Below are 16,730 nucleotides of genomic sequence, written 5' to 3'. Positions count from 1 at the left end.
CAGATCTTTTTGAATCTCATCAGTGGGAAAACACATTTGCTTTTCCTCAAGATGCCTCTCTTCAATAACATATAGTATCTGAAATTAGCATCCAGTGACATTACCTGTAAAGTCTCCAGTCTGAGATTATCACCAACATAACTAAATAGGTCAAGCTGCAGAGGAGGTTTGCATAGACCTTCATGTTTGTAGCAGACATGAATTCTTGGTCACTGTAACTTCAGAGTCTGTAAAATCAGGATATGACTAACAAACTTCATAGATAAAAAATGTGCAGTATGAAAAAGAGCTATCCAGAATAATTAATTTATGCATCAGTTTTCTCATGTGTCTGCATATATCCGTGAGCTCAGGCAACGTCTTACCTTCAAGGAGCCCACAAAATAGGGTGCTTTTCTTATTTTTTTACTTCATGACATAATAATTTAAACTAGTACACTGAATTTAAAAAGGTAGATTATGTTCATGGGCAGTGGGAACCTAAACAAAACTGAACTTGAAACATTTAACTCTCATAAAAAACCCTAGAAAATAATTAAATTAAGCATCCCTTTTTGTTACTAAAATGATACAAAAACATACATTGATTCTATTGGATATTTTAGCTTCCCATTTTCACCTAACATGCACATTAGTTATCTGAATAGAAAGGTCATTAACATGTAGCAATAAATTGAAGAGTAGTATTTCATAGGTGGCATAAAGACACCAGAATTTGACTTGGCATGTTTATTAACACTACTGAACAAGTTCTGTTTAAGAAGCTAATAAAAATGATACCCTATCCATTTTTTCCCAATGCATCTTAATTTCTGTTAGGCATGCCCTGATTTTTAAATCAATCTTGTATTTTGCCTATGGAAATACCTAAATGTTCACATGGAGAATATATTTATGCTTTGCTTTAAAATGGCATTTTAATAGCTTCTTTTTTTATATTAGATTTTGCCAGCAGCTTAGTACAAACCAATGGCTTCAGTTTTTGTCTTAGGCTTAACCATCCCATAGCAAGGCCCTCAATGCAAGTCTTCTTGGTCCAGGAATGTTCATGTATCCTGCTAATACCTTCATTGCTAATCATAACTCAGGAAAATAAATCCTGCTGCAAGTTGAAAACCATTTTACAATTAACGTATAAATAAGTCAACCATAATTACATTGTGTTATCTCACTTTGTTTTTACAGCCTCTTACCATGCTTCAGACAAGAAAATTAGGCATATAGTGCTGGGTGATATATAGGAGGAACACTGGAGAGGATGTATTTTTATGACCTGAGTCTGACAGGCTCATGTAAAAGTTCATCACTTTCATCACTTCAGAGAGATGAGACTTGGTTTGTTCTACTTGGCTTTGTTTTTTGAGTTTTCACAGTAAACCATCTTCCCTAGGTCATTGCACAAGACAAAGAGAGACAGAACTTAACATTTTTTTTAAAATGCATTCACTGTTTCTGAAGGCATAGCTATTTTTTTGCATCGAGCTAAGACTGTTTCAATGTGTAATATTTTATAACTGACCAAGACCAGTTTCAGATCATTCTTCTTATTAAGAATGTCTTCTGGGACATAGGAAGTATTTGCATTGGCAGTAGATTATAAGAGACTAGGACACAAATCTGTCTAGTTCCCTTTCTGACCTAATGGGTAGAGTAAGCTGGGGTGAAATTTCACTCTGTAGGAGAATATTTAAAAGAGAGTTGGAACAAAGGAACTACTTTTCATATCTACAAGGTCTTTAGGACAGAAATCATTCTTTGAATTTCATTTCTATCTAGTCATATTTAGCCTTTTTTCTTTTCAAAATAAGGTTGAATAACTTCCTCTGATGCAAATAACTGTCCTTAAAACTGTGTGCACATAAGTAGAAAGAAACAGACTAAGGAAATCCCCTGTTCAAATATTATGTTCTTGAGGAGGTTTTATGGCTGCCTTCTTCTGTCAAGAGGTTCCCCCATGCTCCCACTTACCTCAGTTATGGATCTGAGCATGTTCTTACTGCTATCAGCACCAATGTTTTACTCATTCATTCCACTTCACGTTTTAGATCTGCATATTCTGTGACTGACACAAAACATTTTGTTGAATACATGTGCTCAGAAATCCCACTTTCAAGAAAAAAATGTTAGGAATATGAATTTTTTTGGCTGGAATAGTCTCAAGGCCTTTACTGCCTCGAGGCCTTTTCTGCCTCTCACCCCACACCTCCAAGAGGGAGGCTGGGGTTGCACAAGGAGTTGGGAGGGGACACAGCTGGGACAGCTGACCCCTGCTGACCACCCCATGGTGTCATGCTTGGTATATAAAGCTGAGAGAAGAAGGAGGAAGGGGTGAATATTTGGAGTGATGGCATTTGTCTGCCAAAGTCCCTGTTAATCACATTGAAACCCTGCTTTCTCATGTGATGGCTAAACACCTGCCTGCCCATGGGAAGCAGTGGATTAATTCCTTGTTGTACTTTGATTTATCTGTTAGTCTGTCTTTATCTAAACGTGCAAGTTTTCTTACTTTTACTCTTCCACACTTTTAGTCTTCTGATTCTCTCTCCCATCCCACTAGAGGGAAGTGAGTGAGTGAGTGTGTGTAGCTGAGCTGCCTATTCGAGTTAACATACAACAGATTGCTGAATGGCAATAATAACATAACGTTTACAACACCAAGCTCTTAAAAGCATGAGTAGTAAAAACATTAGAATTCATACTCCAAATACTCAGGAATATCTTGTTTTCTTGAAATGAGGACAAGGGAATGACACTCTAACTGATACTAAGAAAACTTTTTTGCAAGTCAGAACTTCCCTCTCTGAGACAAGGATGTCATAACCACAGTATAAGCTAAGAAGAACCAGGACATATTTTAACTAAGTAGAGGAAGGTCACCTCCCACATATATGAGACAGGAAGAATCTGCAGGGTCAGGAAATGTGAAGACTTTTATGAGAGGCAATGACCAAATATGCAAGGTTATGGTCTGAAATGACACAGCAAATGGCTCTTCTCCACAGTGACTTATAAATGTGCCATAGGGAGATCTTGTGGGAGGAGATGAAGAAATTAGCTCCAGCCATGAGGAGCTCACTGACACAGTGACAAGGAGACGTCAGTTTGTTTCCAGTTTGAATTAGAGTGGATAAATCTGTTTAAAAATGCACTTGTGAATTTCAGGAGAGAAACAAGTTGAATTTGTGTCCTGCAGCCAGTAGGTCAAGTAGGTTAAGGAAGGGTTGGAATCTCCCAGATCTATTTGAGGAGAAATCAATGGAGAAATTGGCATGAGGAATACCAGTGGAATTGCATGAGGTGGCCCAGCACTGAGTCAGAGATGAACTCCAGGAAGCAAAAGTAAACAGTACTCAGTATGCTTACACATAAGAGGGACAAGAGCGAGATGTAGCTGTGGAGGCAAGCAGGTTCAGTGTGTGTTTTCAAAGTGGAGAGATTAAACACACACTTGTTTTGAGAGGAAGAAGAAGCCAAGGCAAATAACAATGTACACAGAGGAATAGAAAAAAAGGTAAGCAAGCCACCAGGAAGAGGAGAAGACAGAATATCTTTTTCTGCTCAACACATGTATCCATTTTTCAGATCAGAATTGCACTAATTTGGGAAGCAGTTTATATAATCCATAAAAATGCATTTTATTAGCCTTTCTTTACTTGAATCACTGACTTCTAAAGAACGAGAACAGCCATAAATGCTATTGTCTCCACAGGCAGAAATTTGAAAATAGAAGATGCATGGTTACACGATAAGTGTATTTTCTTCATAAAAGATGTTTGTAAATCAGGTTTAAAATAAGGGAAAAAATAACCTTAAAATATTCTGCACTTCAGAAAATAATAAAATGTCTTCTTATTTTCCCCTGGTAGACCACGCAATGCAGATTACTTTATGCAGGAAGCTAAACGGAAGAAGCATAAAGCAGATGCAATGGTGAGAACATTTTCTTTCCAGTTACATTGCTCCAAATAATTTTTGTAATGCCGTTTCTTCATCAGCACAGTATTGCTGGGGTAATTATAAAATCTATTATAAGGATGGCTAGGCTTGTTAAATTAAGAAATGTTTATATAATCAAATGTTCATAGCCCAGTAAACTATGACTTAACAAATAATGACTTACTGAGATAAAGGCCTGGCTAAATAAAACTTTCCATTTATCCCTTTGCTTTAATTAGTAACTATAGTAATGGAGGCTGCGTAAAAGATCCACATACCTATCTTGTCAGCTTAACTAGCTGGCTAGATCCTATAATTGCATCTCCATCCAAATTTGGTCTGATAGCTGAGGTACTTTCACTTTTTTTTAAAGAGCTTTGGCTTTTCAGTGCCAAAAGAATCCTGGTTTTGTGGCAGATGTTTCCCAACATAATCAGAAGCACACAAAGAATTTTTGTAACTCTAGAGGAACACCTAGCACACAGAATACTGTTGCAACAAACAGATTCTTCAGCCTGGCTTTGACCTGTCTAAAAATGTAGCCAGAAAGAAAAAGGGGAATCTGAGGTTATATGGAGCACTGAAGAAATGCTTGTCTTTCCAAACAAATGGGTGCAAAATATGCAGCTCTGCTCTGCAGCAGAGCTGTGCTTAGCTGTCCCTCAGTTCTCTGCAAGGCTTTGTTTGACAAGTGCCACAGATAAGCCAGAGCAACATGAGGTCTTTGAGATGGCAGTATATGGAATGGGACCCTGCATTAGGGTGGCTGCATTGCTGGTGGGGGTAACTGCATTCCTGTCTTGCCCTGTCAGACAGACAATTTGTTGTAATACCATCAGGAAAGAAGAAAGGTTTTTCTCAGCTGTGCAGAATGTAGAGAGGCCAAGGAAGTAGAAACAGGTCCTTAATTTAGAACACTAACACAGTGTTTTACACTCTACCTGAGTTTATTAGCACAAATTTCTGTGGTTTATTCAGTTACATATTACTCTAAAGTGAGTCTTAAAATCAGAAAATATTGTGGAGAAGTACAAATGGTGAATTTTAGTGTGTTGCTTTAAACAGAATGGAAAGGATCACTTAATATGCAAAGGAAATTGTTAGCCTGGAGAGAAATGTTTTTATGGTAGACTCCCAGAAAGCGGAGTTGCAAGCATTATTCTGTGCTGTGCCACAAGTTTGCTTCATGAAAGTCACCTAGGCACAGTTTAAATAGCTTTCTATCAGTATCAGGTGATTGAAATATCCTCCACATTCAGCTTCCCTTCACAGTGGACCAGCAGCTTACTTACACCTTGTAAACAGCCCTTCGCAGGTGCTTCCTCTCCCTCCCTGGCTGTGTAGGCATCCTGGGGAAAATGCCATATTGCCAAAGTGCCTCCAGGCACTTTGAATCACTTTGCTGGGCTCAGCACCTCCTACTTTGGCACTGCACTACCTGACACAGGCACTCACAGTGAGCAGCTTGAAAATTACTCTAGGTCTCTCTGCTCCTCAGTCCCCCATCTGTGAAATTGGGATAATAGCACTTCCACCCGCACTGGAGCATCAGGGGGAGAAATATAATAAAAAGTTTGTGAAGTTCTCTGGTATGATCGCAGTGGGAGTCATATAAGAACCTAAAATAGATTGAAGCTAGTGTGCCATTCCAAAGTTACTATTTAAAATCTTTATCCCTTAGAAAAGAATAAGGTCCATTAACCTTTCACTGTGTGCATCAGATTTCAACCAAATGCATCCAGTCCATTAATGGGCTTTATGTACCGCAGGAGTTCTGACTGAAGGAGAGAGATGTCAGGACAGAGAGGTATTAGTATGATTCATCTCTCTCTTCACATGAAAAATTAAATTTTGAGGGCAGATAAGTGGCATGTAAGTGTACACATATGAATATTAGATGCAGATTTGCATGTACAGTGTTACTGAGGACATCCATGTATAGGCACATAAGTGCACAAATACACACACAAAGTAAAAGAAGTACCAAAAATAGGAGAAGAAAAAGGTTAAGGAAGGAGGATGGCAGAAGATGCTGAGGCTGCAGAGCAGTCCCTGAAAGAGGAGAAGGATATAGAAAGCAAATTCCTGACAAGAAGAGAACAATGCTGAAAATGGTAAGGATAAGAAAGACAGGAGAACAGAGATGAGCCTTTGTATAGGAGTTAGTAGTCAAAGCATTTAATTCTCATCTCTTAGTTCACGATATCTGTTACCATTCTTTGTTGAATGATAAAAAACTACACTTACAAAGATGTGTGAAACCCTTTTTAATGAAAGATGAAAGCTGGAACAAAAGGCAGCATGAGTTTGTGGAATTTCCAGCACTGGAAGAGCTTTAACAAACACTGTTGGGAATGTCCTAGGCACAGCTGACCCTTCTTTGGACACAAGACTATGGAACAAATCATATCTCAGACCCTTTTCTAGTTCTATTTTCTGTATCTTATGATTTTCACTGATGCACAGGGTTTGATGGGTACCTGAAGATAAACTTGTGTCAAGTTTACAATATTTGTTGAGAAAATCCCATCAAATGTAACAACATCTTGATGATTACACTACATCTCTGTGTCCTTATTTTTTCTCTCTAGGTGGAGAAGTTTGGAAAGGCACTGAATTATGCAGAAGCAGCACTATCATTTATTGAGTGTGGAAATGCAATGGAACAAGGCCCAATGGAATCTAAATCCCCTTATACCATGTATTCAGAAACAGTTGAACTCATCAGGTAGGAAAGGAAGGAGATGACCCCAGAGGTTGCACTGTGCAAACACGATCATCTGCATTATCACCTATTTTCATACATGCAGTAAAAGGGTAGAAGTTAACTCCTTACAAGGGCCTGGTTATTCATATGTAATGTATATGTATTATCTGTGATTTCTTTGGAAATTAAATCAAGAAACTGAAGAATGAAAAAAAAGAAAAAATTAAAAGAAATAAACAAAAACACAAACAAAAAACCCCAAATATTTTCCTATTACTTGAGTTGCAAATTACTTCAAGAGTTTCATGATGTAAGTCCTGAGCTACTCAGTGGAAGAAACCAGTAATCCATAATAACAAAACATTTCATAGAGTGATAACTTGAAAATATTGCAACATGTGTATGATTGCTGTGTAAAGATAACCTGAAAGAAGATGTAAACAGTGATAGAAAAATGGACACTCAAAGTCCATTTGATGTGAGTGCTCTAATTTAGTCAGTGAAGTCAGGAGCACAGCTCACCCCAGAGCTACCCCTACCTTTAGCTACCTTCATGGCTCTGCAAACAGGGTAGTCTAGAATCCAGTGCCATCCACAGTCCCTCTGAAGTAAGTATGTCTCTTAAGTCCTTTTCACCATTATAGCTAGTACCTAAAATTGATGTTATTGGCAGTGTTATTGGTAGAGAAAACCATTGCAGCAGCTGAGGGACTGTGCAAGAGAGCAACCCCAGACACACTAGTGGAGAAATCTGCACTGACAGTGACCATGGTATCATTCCTTAGGACAGTCAACCATGCAGTTCTACCCAGTGAGGATTAAACTCATAGGAGGTAACACATTTTCTTTTTTAATCATATCCATAGTGAATCAGAGCTTCTAAAACAAAAGCATTCTTTTGGACTTAGTGTTGATGTGAAGATTTTCTTGCATGTTAATAATTCCACTGGCATTTTATTCCACTTAGGGCTGTCTTCTCATGCATTTCAGTGGATTGAGGCCAGCTTTCTAACTGGAAGGTTATTGAACAAAATCAAATACTCAAATACTTTTTTTTTCTGTTACAGAATAGTACATTCCATCTCTGCAATTTTTTTCCTTCTTTTTTTTTTTCCATCTATGTAATTTATGTAATTCCTCCCTTCTTTTTTTTTTTTTTTCCCAAAAAGGCAAAAACCTCTTTTTTGTCTGCCCTGTCTTTTCTCATGGTAGTAAATATATGGTCCTAACTCTGGAATTGAATTTGCTTGCAGGTGCATAGCTTTCAATAATGTGTATAGCTGTGGCTATGTTGTAATGTGAATTGCTGTTGATCTCTCTGCAACTCAGAAAAATAAGTGGTTTGCTAGGTATGCCTGTAGAAACAAAATGTTCATACAGAATCTTTTCACAGATATCAGAATTAGAGTTTGAAAGCAAAGGTAAGAAAAAATCACAAGCCGCTAATTATGGGGAACAGGTATTTTTCTGGAAGTGAGCCCAGAAGCGCTGTATGTTGTTCTAACCTTGTCTGTTGTTCAGGTATTCAGCTGGAAGCTGAGATTTCCAGAAACCAATTTGTGTTTGCATAGCACATACACTCTTGAAACACCAGTGCTACCTCTGTGGATCTTTAATATTTATAGAGTTTGAATGTAATGTCATGTGAGCAAAAATAGCTCTGAGCCACATGTTCCCCCTCTGCTGTGCTGTGCTCGGAGGAGCAAATCTAGGTAGACACACTCAGAACTGGCAGGGTGAGGTCAGCACCAGCTTCCAGGCAGGCTGTCTGCCTTCAAAAGCTCCAAACCCCTTTCTGCACGAACTCTGTGTAACTGTGTCTCTGCAGCAGCAGAGGTTATTTTGGCAGGACAGTGTCACCTCGCCAGCTAGGCTCCCCTCAGGACTGATGGATGATCAAGGGAGTTCACGGCTGTTTAAAGAGTGCAGGGATGCACTGCTAATGGCAAAACAGCTCTGAAACACAACTAGGAACAACACATGTATGGCTGGTAACTTGAACAAATATGTATAAAGGACCAGATCAAGCGACATTGGCCAGCATAGCTCTCTGATCAGTAATACAAAGCTGTCTCAGTTAACTCATGTTGGCTTTTTTCTTCTTGCTTAAGGTATGCAGTGAGACTAAAAACCCACTCAGGCCCCAATGCCACGCCAGAAGACAAACAGCTGGCAGCATTATGGTTAGTAGATCAAGCTTTCCTCAAAAGCCTTCTTTTCTGCAGTGAGCCAGTTCTTGAAAATCGGATGTTGGATGCAGCAAGATAGAATTATGTTCTCTATTAAAATTAAGAGAATACTTTCTTCTCTGGGAAGGTCCAGCCCTTGTATCATTGTACCAAGTCTGCATTCTGTCTCTGTAAATAAGCAATTCATACTTATTTATTAATTATGACAGGTTGGCTATGGTATATCAGTATAATTAATTTTTGAATGCCTGATGGTTTGTTGTTTTTATGAGTGATGCACTTTTGTACCAGCAGCTCGGTAAGTTCTTTTGTGGCTGACATTTTAGGCTCAATAATCGTAAATTATATTTATGTTATATGAAGGGTAACATTGTGATGGGGATAATTAAGCCTCATGGATTATCTATTAAATTGAGATTTCTAAACATATATGTAAGCACCTTAGATTCTATATGAGAGTTTTTGATTGCTAGTAAAATACTAGAATGTTATTAAAATCAAGTTTTAATTTAATATCATTGTAGTTAATACATAAAATACCTATTACATGGTTACTGAGTCACAGTAAGTGGACATTTACAATCAGCAAGTGTGTTTTTAACATCTATTAACCATCTGTTAAAAATCCAAATTAAATGCATCTTTAGCCTCCATAAAGAAGGAGTCCTAATTAATCATTTGTATAAAAAGGAACAAAATACTCAGAGATGCATTTTTTTTATTGCCCTTTCTCTGTCACTGGTTTTCTGTTCCATTGGGAGGCCCACAGAATGCATTAGTGGCAATTGCTTTAAAAATGCTTAGGTGGGAAAATGACTAAAGAACGGTTTAAAAAGGACATTTAAAGCCATATTACAAAGGCTTGCTGAGAACTGCCGGAGCGCTTTGGTGCGTGCAGAAGCACATCCAAATTCAGGGAGCCGCTGCATCTGTTCCAGCAGGAGAAAGGTCAGCGCGAGGGAAAGCAGACGGAGCCTTCTCTGGGCGATGAATGGCAATCCTAACTCACCGTCTGCCAGCCAGCAGATGAGCTGACCCCATTTGCATATGCGCTGTACCTGTGAAGGTGACAGAGGGAGAGTGATGGTGGTGGCAGCGCGGCCGCCGCATCCCGCGGCTGCTCCCGGCGCCCGCCGGGCAGGCTGCCAGCCCGCCGCTCCCGGCCCGCTTCTCCTGGGGAGACACTGTCCTCCAGCGGCCACGGCCGGCATTCCAGCTGCCTCGGCAGCCCTGCCTGCCATTGGCTTTTCTCAGACTATTTGCTAGTTCGAGGCGTTCGCTGAGATGTGGGCAGATCTTGGGCGCGGGGAGATGGGGAGCACTCTGCACTTCCAAACTCAAGGCACTTCCTGGTGCTCCGGATTGGCTCCAAGACTAAATACTGCTTTTAAAAACGAGGCCTCTGCTGCCAAACAAAAAGCAAAACATACGGGGATTTTGCTTTTAAAGCAGTATTACTGTGGGGCACTTTCACACTTGCCCCAGTTTTCACACTTTTTCAATCCAAGAACCTTGCTGGGTAGAGATGGTGGTGATTCTCAATTCAGAAAACAGACAGGTACACCTAACACCAGTAGCAAAGAAAAGTGTATGTGTCCTGAATACTGACTGTTGTGGTACATTACTATAGTCAATAGTCATTACTCTCATTTAATTATGTAGCTTTAAAGATGTGTGGCACTCTGCAGACTAAAAAGGAGCACAGAGGCAGACAGTACCAGTACAGCACATTTTGTTTTTCAACCCACTGCCTGATTTACTTTGGGGACCAAATTAGGCAAGTAGCCTGGGAGTAGCCTCCAGGCTCCAGCACTGTTCTGGTTTCCTACAGAGAAGCTTGGCCACTGAAATCTGTGCCAGATCCAAGGTTTCCCTTTATCCCAGCCATCTCCTGCTGCTGGAAGAGACCACTGGATGTATACAAAATACATCCACTATGACTCGAGTTCACTATATCCAGGCTATTGCAATAAAGTCCAAATATGTCTCAAAAAATTGTTTATGCATTTGCAAGTAAATTTTTTTTTAAATGTGTATGTTGAGTTCCAGGATGTCTCTTTTCATGGGAGAGGCTTTTGATCAAGTGTGCAGACTTCAAGCCAGAATGAAGGCCTGGGAGCCCAGACCCTTCTGAGTATGGTTTGTCTAGTACCTCACTGTAGCGTTTGTCAGTATGACCTGCCCTGGCTGTAGTACCTAGCTCTGCTCATGAATCCATGTCAGAGTGTGAAGAACTGCCGACAAATGGTGATAAAAACTGTAAGCAAGGTGCTGTCAGCCTTCCACTCTGTATCAGTTTGAGGATTTAAGATATTCATTGGGATTTCTATTCAGGAGTCACCCTTTACTTTCTGCTCTCACTTATATTCCAGTTACCGCTGCCTGGCCCTTCTGTACTGGAGGATGTTCCGACTCAAGAGAGACCACGCGGTCAAGTATTCAAAAGCGCTTATTGAGTATTTCAAGGTGCATTATTTATGGCATGTTTTTAGATCGGTGTGCCTTTACAGGAGATACAGCATCTTAGTAGATCAGTAGTTGTGCTGGGATTAGTTTTTCCCCTGTGAAGTCAATGATGTTTTACCACAGACATCTGAGCTCTAGTTAGTTCAGTTATCTTCACAAGGGTCCCTCTTTGAAAAATACACACTGTGACCCTTCACAAAGGATGATAAATGTGTAGTACTAACAAACAGGTATTTTCAGATTATTCTTGGTCCATTGCCTAGTGCTATCCAGCTCTGTTGTGAATAAGTTTTGCAGATTTTGCTCTAAGAATCCCCTTTGGGATTACACTTCCCACGAGTTGAAGACTTTGATCTAGATTAGTCCTCAGATGCAGGCCTTCCACTCAGCAGCACCAGTAGTAGTGCAGTGGGACATCTTACCCAGGGTACTGTCAGACAGCCCACACTGAGTTCAGGAGGAATTGTACAGAAACATTAGAGGGCAGACAGACCTCCTGCCATGTATTTGACATGGCACTCTTGGCTTCCCCTTCCTGCTTTGCTTCACCTGTTACTGCTTCAATTTTTAATTTCTGACAAAGTGAAACTTCTTGCAGTCAATCCATCCAGCATGTGATGTACAAGCACAAAAAATAGCCATTATCTTCCTAAATGTAAAAAAAAAAAAAAAATGAATATACAAATGTTCTAAGACAAACTGCTTTGTGGGACCTGAACAACCATTTGTCTCTGAACACAGGGCTCATCTGCTGGGTTTTTTTGTGAACAGAATAATCTTGAAATGGAAAAAAAATCCATCCTTTGACATTTTGTTAATAAAAAAATTCAAATACAAGCACGAATGCTTATGACCAAATTCTGAACACTTGAAGACAGGGATGGGAATTAACAGATCTGTTATTGTAAAATGGATATTGAAGTCAATGTAATTGCTTCAAAAGTTTAGCAGTATATAGTTCAACACGTTATGTTTCTCTAACAACTACTTGATTCCAGGGGAAAGAAATATGTGCCTATTGAAGTACTTTATTTTTCTTGACCAGTTCAGAGAATAGCTGTATTAAGAACAGCTCTCAACCATGTAAAATGTCTCCTGCTAGCAGACGGAGACTGCTTCACAGGAAACATAAAATGGACTTAAACTCTACTGTAGGCAAGAAGAGTTTGTTTCTTTGCAGAGCTCCTGCTGACACAGTGATAGCATTGCATCACATTAGAAAGGATTCTCACCTTTAAGAGCAAAAATGGAAAAAAACATCCATTTGCTATAATTTTCAATGGAAAGCAAGCCAATTATTCACTCCTTTCATATTTGGTATCTAAAAGCTTTCAAAACCAAGTGACATGAAATGCTGACTGCATTAAGAACTTCCTCATATTATCAATCAGGGAAGGATTTTAAATCACACATTTGCAAGGAAAATTAGACATACTTTTCTTTTAGATTCTTTAAATCTCCTTTAGGTGTTTTATTTCCATTACAGAAAAAAAATGCAGCAGAGAATTAAAAAGAAGGCACAGATATTCAGGGGCACATATGAGAGAACAAAGAAAGCAGGAGAATAGGTTGCAGCAGGGAAAGTGGGATAAGAGGTGGTCCCTTACAACATTATACTCTTTAGAATCCTTACCCCTACCATTCTGGTGCAGAACTGAGAGGAAACTGAAGCAATATACCTAAAACATGAGAAAAAAGGTGTGTGGGAAGTTGTAGAGTAAGGCAGAGTTTGGTTACATTTACAGTGGAAGTATCCACTGTAATGTGGATAAATGTACTCCAGTTTTCAAATTTTCCTGCTTCCAACTCTGTAAGTAAACAACAGGCACTCCATTTCCATTACACTAGAAAGATGAAGACAAGTAGCTCTGAGATAGATCAGAAAAGAAAAGGGGAAAAAAAATCTATTCTGTAGCAGAATCAAATGCTGAGGATTCCCAGGTTGGTTTCATTTAAAAGAGTACATGAGAAATTTTTCATCTTATCACACTTTAGCTTTTCCTGTCAAAAGAAAAAAAAAAAAAAGAAGAAGAAAACCCTCTGAAGGAAGAACCCTTGTGGGATACTCCAAAGCTTATTTTTCATGTCACATACCTGGGACATAGAAGACCCAATGTCAAAATGCAGGAAGAATGACAAGGTACACACAGCACTGGCATGATCACTGCTAAATACAGCCAGTGTTGGGGTGCACATAAAAGATGTGAAAACCTGTCAATACCACAGAAACCCAAGAGGCAGTTCAGAAGATACATTACAACTGGGAAAATAAAGTTTTTTAAAGAGAGGGTTAGGGAATGTGTCCAGTTTAGTGCTGAATGGGTAAAGAGATCATTGGAAACAGAGCTGATAATTTTCAAATTACATGCGGTTTTGCTGGCTTTGGACCAACAAAATCCAAAATATAGCACTTTCAATATTGAAACTGTGAAACAGCATTTTTTTCCTAATTGTGAGGCCTGCTAAACATAGAACAGGACAGAGAAGAACAAGGAGGATAAATAGTGTCTAAGAATTTCTATATGGCTATCTGTCCTTTTTAGAAGGAATAAAATAAAATACATTTCTTAAGTAATTTATCTTTTCTTAGAAGTGGCATGATTGGTGGAAAACAGACATTGCAGATTGTGTGCACTGCAGGATTACTTCTGGCCTTGAAATCAATGAACATTTGAAGCCCCTTGTTTACCATTTTCCTTCCTAAGCCATGAGAGACCAAGAGGTTTTGTACTGCTGATACTGCTTGTAACTCCTGCAGTTTACACCTACAGCCTTGCATTTAAAGCAGTATCCATAAACAGATCTCATGCTGCAGGACATGGAAGTCAGGAAGAGAGGGCTGTTCTCCAGCACACAATTACTTGCAGGTTCAGCTTCAGGGGAGAGCACAAGGAGGTTACTTTCCTCTGAAGGATCAGGCTGACCATTGCTGAATGTGAGGCCATGGATAGGATGGACTAGAAAACTTATTTTTTAGACTTCTTTCTCACAGGCCTAGGACTAAATCAGTCACTTGGGATAGAGATGGAGTTTTCCTCAGGTCAAATGGTCAGGAACCAGTGACTGAATTCCCTCCAGCTACCGGGGTTTTAACTGCTAAAATAATTTTAAAATTATAAAATCATTTATCCAGTCTCCATTACTGCTGACATCTGAATTTCTCCTGCTTTGTAAATACAGTGCTTGTACAAGGTAGTCTCTCCTCAAGTAATGAAATTCTTTAGCCTAAGCACAGTATACCAGAGAGCATCTTAGTGACTCCATGTATACAAGAGACCACACTAAATGATCAAATGGCCCCTTCTGAGGTTCTCTGGGAAATGCTCCAACTATGAAAATGACCAATCTACATGGGCAGTCTCTCTGACCTTGTGAATGCTGCCATGTTTGGACCAAGGGGAACAGCTCCATAAGGAGCAATCATGAGCAGGATTTTTGAGCCTGGTGGTTAAAACACCCACCTGAGCTGCAGATCCTCAGATTTACATCCCTATGGATGCTAGGCTGAGCAGATTTCCACAGTCTTGCAAGTCCTAGGGGAATGACATTGTCACTGGGAGCAGGAGAGTGGGAGGAAATCTTTCTGATTTTCTTCATCACAAGAAATTCCAACCTAAACTTCACAAAGACTCCTGCAGCACTTTTTTTTTTTTCCTGAATTCCCAGGACTTCTGTGAAAAGTTTCCATTTCACCTAATGTTTTTTTAATCAGCCCCTATGCCAGGGTGTTGAAAAGACTATGTTTCAACTCTGTTCTGCAGCCCTGCTTCATCATAACATCAAACTAGGCTGACTGGGCTTATTACTTCATGAGATGCAATTCCATCACTTTCCTTACATTTCTATACTTTTATATTCTTTAATGTTTTCATTTTGTAGTATTATATAACTTATATGCATTGTGAATTACTCTTTCCTTTCCAGAATTCATCAAAAACTCACCAGAATCCATCTCCTTGGGGTGCCAGTGGAAAGTAAGTTGCACAGAAATTTATATCAGATTGGCAGTTAGAAAGCATATATTTTTACCTGTGGTATGTTCGGATACTCTTGTGTTTTTAACCCCAAACTTTTTAAATAACTGTATTAACACTGGTTTCTAGGAGCACAGGAACTCCATCACCTATGTCCCCTAGCCCTTCTCCAGTCAGTTCTGTAGGATCCCAGGGGAGCACGGGGGCCCCTTCCCCATCTCCTATCATCACCATCCCACAGCGCATTCATCAGATGGCCGCCAACCACGTCAGCATCACCAACAGCATCCTGCACAGCTATGACTACTGGGAGATGGCTGACAACCTGGCCAAGGAAAACAGAGGTGAGCAAGGCAAGGCAATGGACTATTCTAGAAGACCGTTGCATGATTTGGATCAGGAAAATAACTATTTTGATATGAAAGCTATCTGCAGAGATTATTTCTTTCTTCAGTCTGCTCCTAGTTTGTTCCAGAACAGCCAAAAAAGGCAATTTTGATATCTGTCTCACTCAGGAGAGCTGAGCCAGGACATGACAGACAGGTCACAGATTTGGCTGTGAGTAGCACTTCCTGCCATCTGTGCATTCTAGAGAGAAAGGTTTGTGGGAGGTAAGACAGCTTCCTGCCCCCAGAGTCATGGAGCTGCATGGGATGTGTTTAGTCAGACCACATCAAAAAGCAGGAGCACGCCTCCTTTCTGCAGAAGGAATGAACAGCCCCTAGCCCTTCCCCATCCATAGGATCTGTAGACACAGATTGGAACAAGGTGCCTGCAGCAAACTTCTTTCAGGTGAACTGGTTCCCACAAGAAAATGCTTTAGCATCTGACTTGATGGTGAAGTATTCCTTAGTTTTCAGGCTAATTTGTGCATTTAAGGCAGGGACATGGGCAAGATCCAAGTCAAAACAAGGGTACCTAAGTGAAGGTATGTAGATATGAGTTGGGGTCTCATCTCCCATTGCAACTGATGGAGCTTTGTTCAATACAAACAGCAGTTCAGAGTGCTGTTTATTCAACCCTGAAAGGGAGACAGGGATACAATTCACTGAGATATTTTTACCTAAACTGCCACTCCAGAACTCTCCTGCACATCCAGTATTAGATCTGCCAGTCCAGGCTGTACATATCAACTCCCTGAGAGCATCTCAAATGGGCACTGCATGCCTCTGAGTAGACAACTGAATTGCCCCTGTCCATTGCACAGGGGTTAGAACTGGCTGATCTTTAAAGGTCCCTTCCAACCCAAACCATTCTATGCTTCTAACTCCTGACTGGCTAGTTAGCCAAATTACTCTGTAGGCTGGGTTGGCCGTGTTGTATAGGCCTCTATTTCTCTGTCATGGTAGCTTAAGTAAATAGCATATCACAAATGTGTCATTGGACACTTGTATGTGGGCTTTTTGATCTACTTGTCCTCAATCTCAGAATAAATCTTGCCCAGAGTCTGTTTGCTTT

At 39.9% G+C, this 16,730-nt stretch overlaps 1 protein-coding gene across 6 annotated transcripts in view; it reads left to right on the top strand.

Moving 5' to 3' along the window:
- The window catches only part of AFF3 (ALF transcription elongation factor 3), a 325,295-nt gene that overhangs the window by 297,568 nt on the left and 10,997 nt on the right, over positions 1-16,730 (top strand). For 5 of the 6 annotated variants that reach the window (XM_085557459.1, XM_085557464.1, XM_085557452.1 and 2 more), the window contains 6 exons: positions 3,867-3,930; positions 6,528-6,664; positions 8,755-8,826; positions 11,205-11,298; positions 15,223-15,272; positions 15,402-15,616. In XM_085557459.1, coding sequence (XP_085413585.1) covers positions 3,867-3,930; positions 6,528-6,664; positions 8,755-8,826; positions 11,205-11,298; positions 15,223-15,272; positions 15,402-15,616 — 632 coding nt within the window. The remainder of the gene's footprint in view (positions 1-3,866; positions 3,931-6,527; positions 6,665-8,754; positions 8,827-11,204; positions 11,299-15,222; positions 15,273-15,401; positions 15,617-16,730) is intronic. The other variant, XM_085557444.1, reaches the window with a different exon arrangement.

The sequence above is a fragment of the Lonchura striata genome, chromosome 1 (genome assembly GCF_050655825.1).
Source record: "Lonchura striata isolate lonStrDom1 chromosome 1, ASM5065582v1, whole genome shotgun sequence".
Classification (NCBI taxonomy): Eukaryota; Metazoa; Chordata; class Aves; order Passeriformes; family Estrildidae; genus Lonchura; species Lonchura striata.
This window is presented reverse-complemented; position numbering and strand designations above follow the sequence as displayed.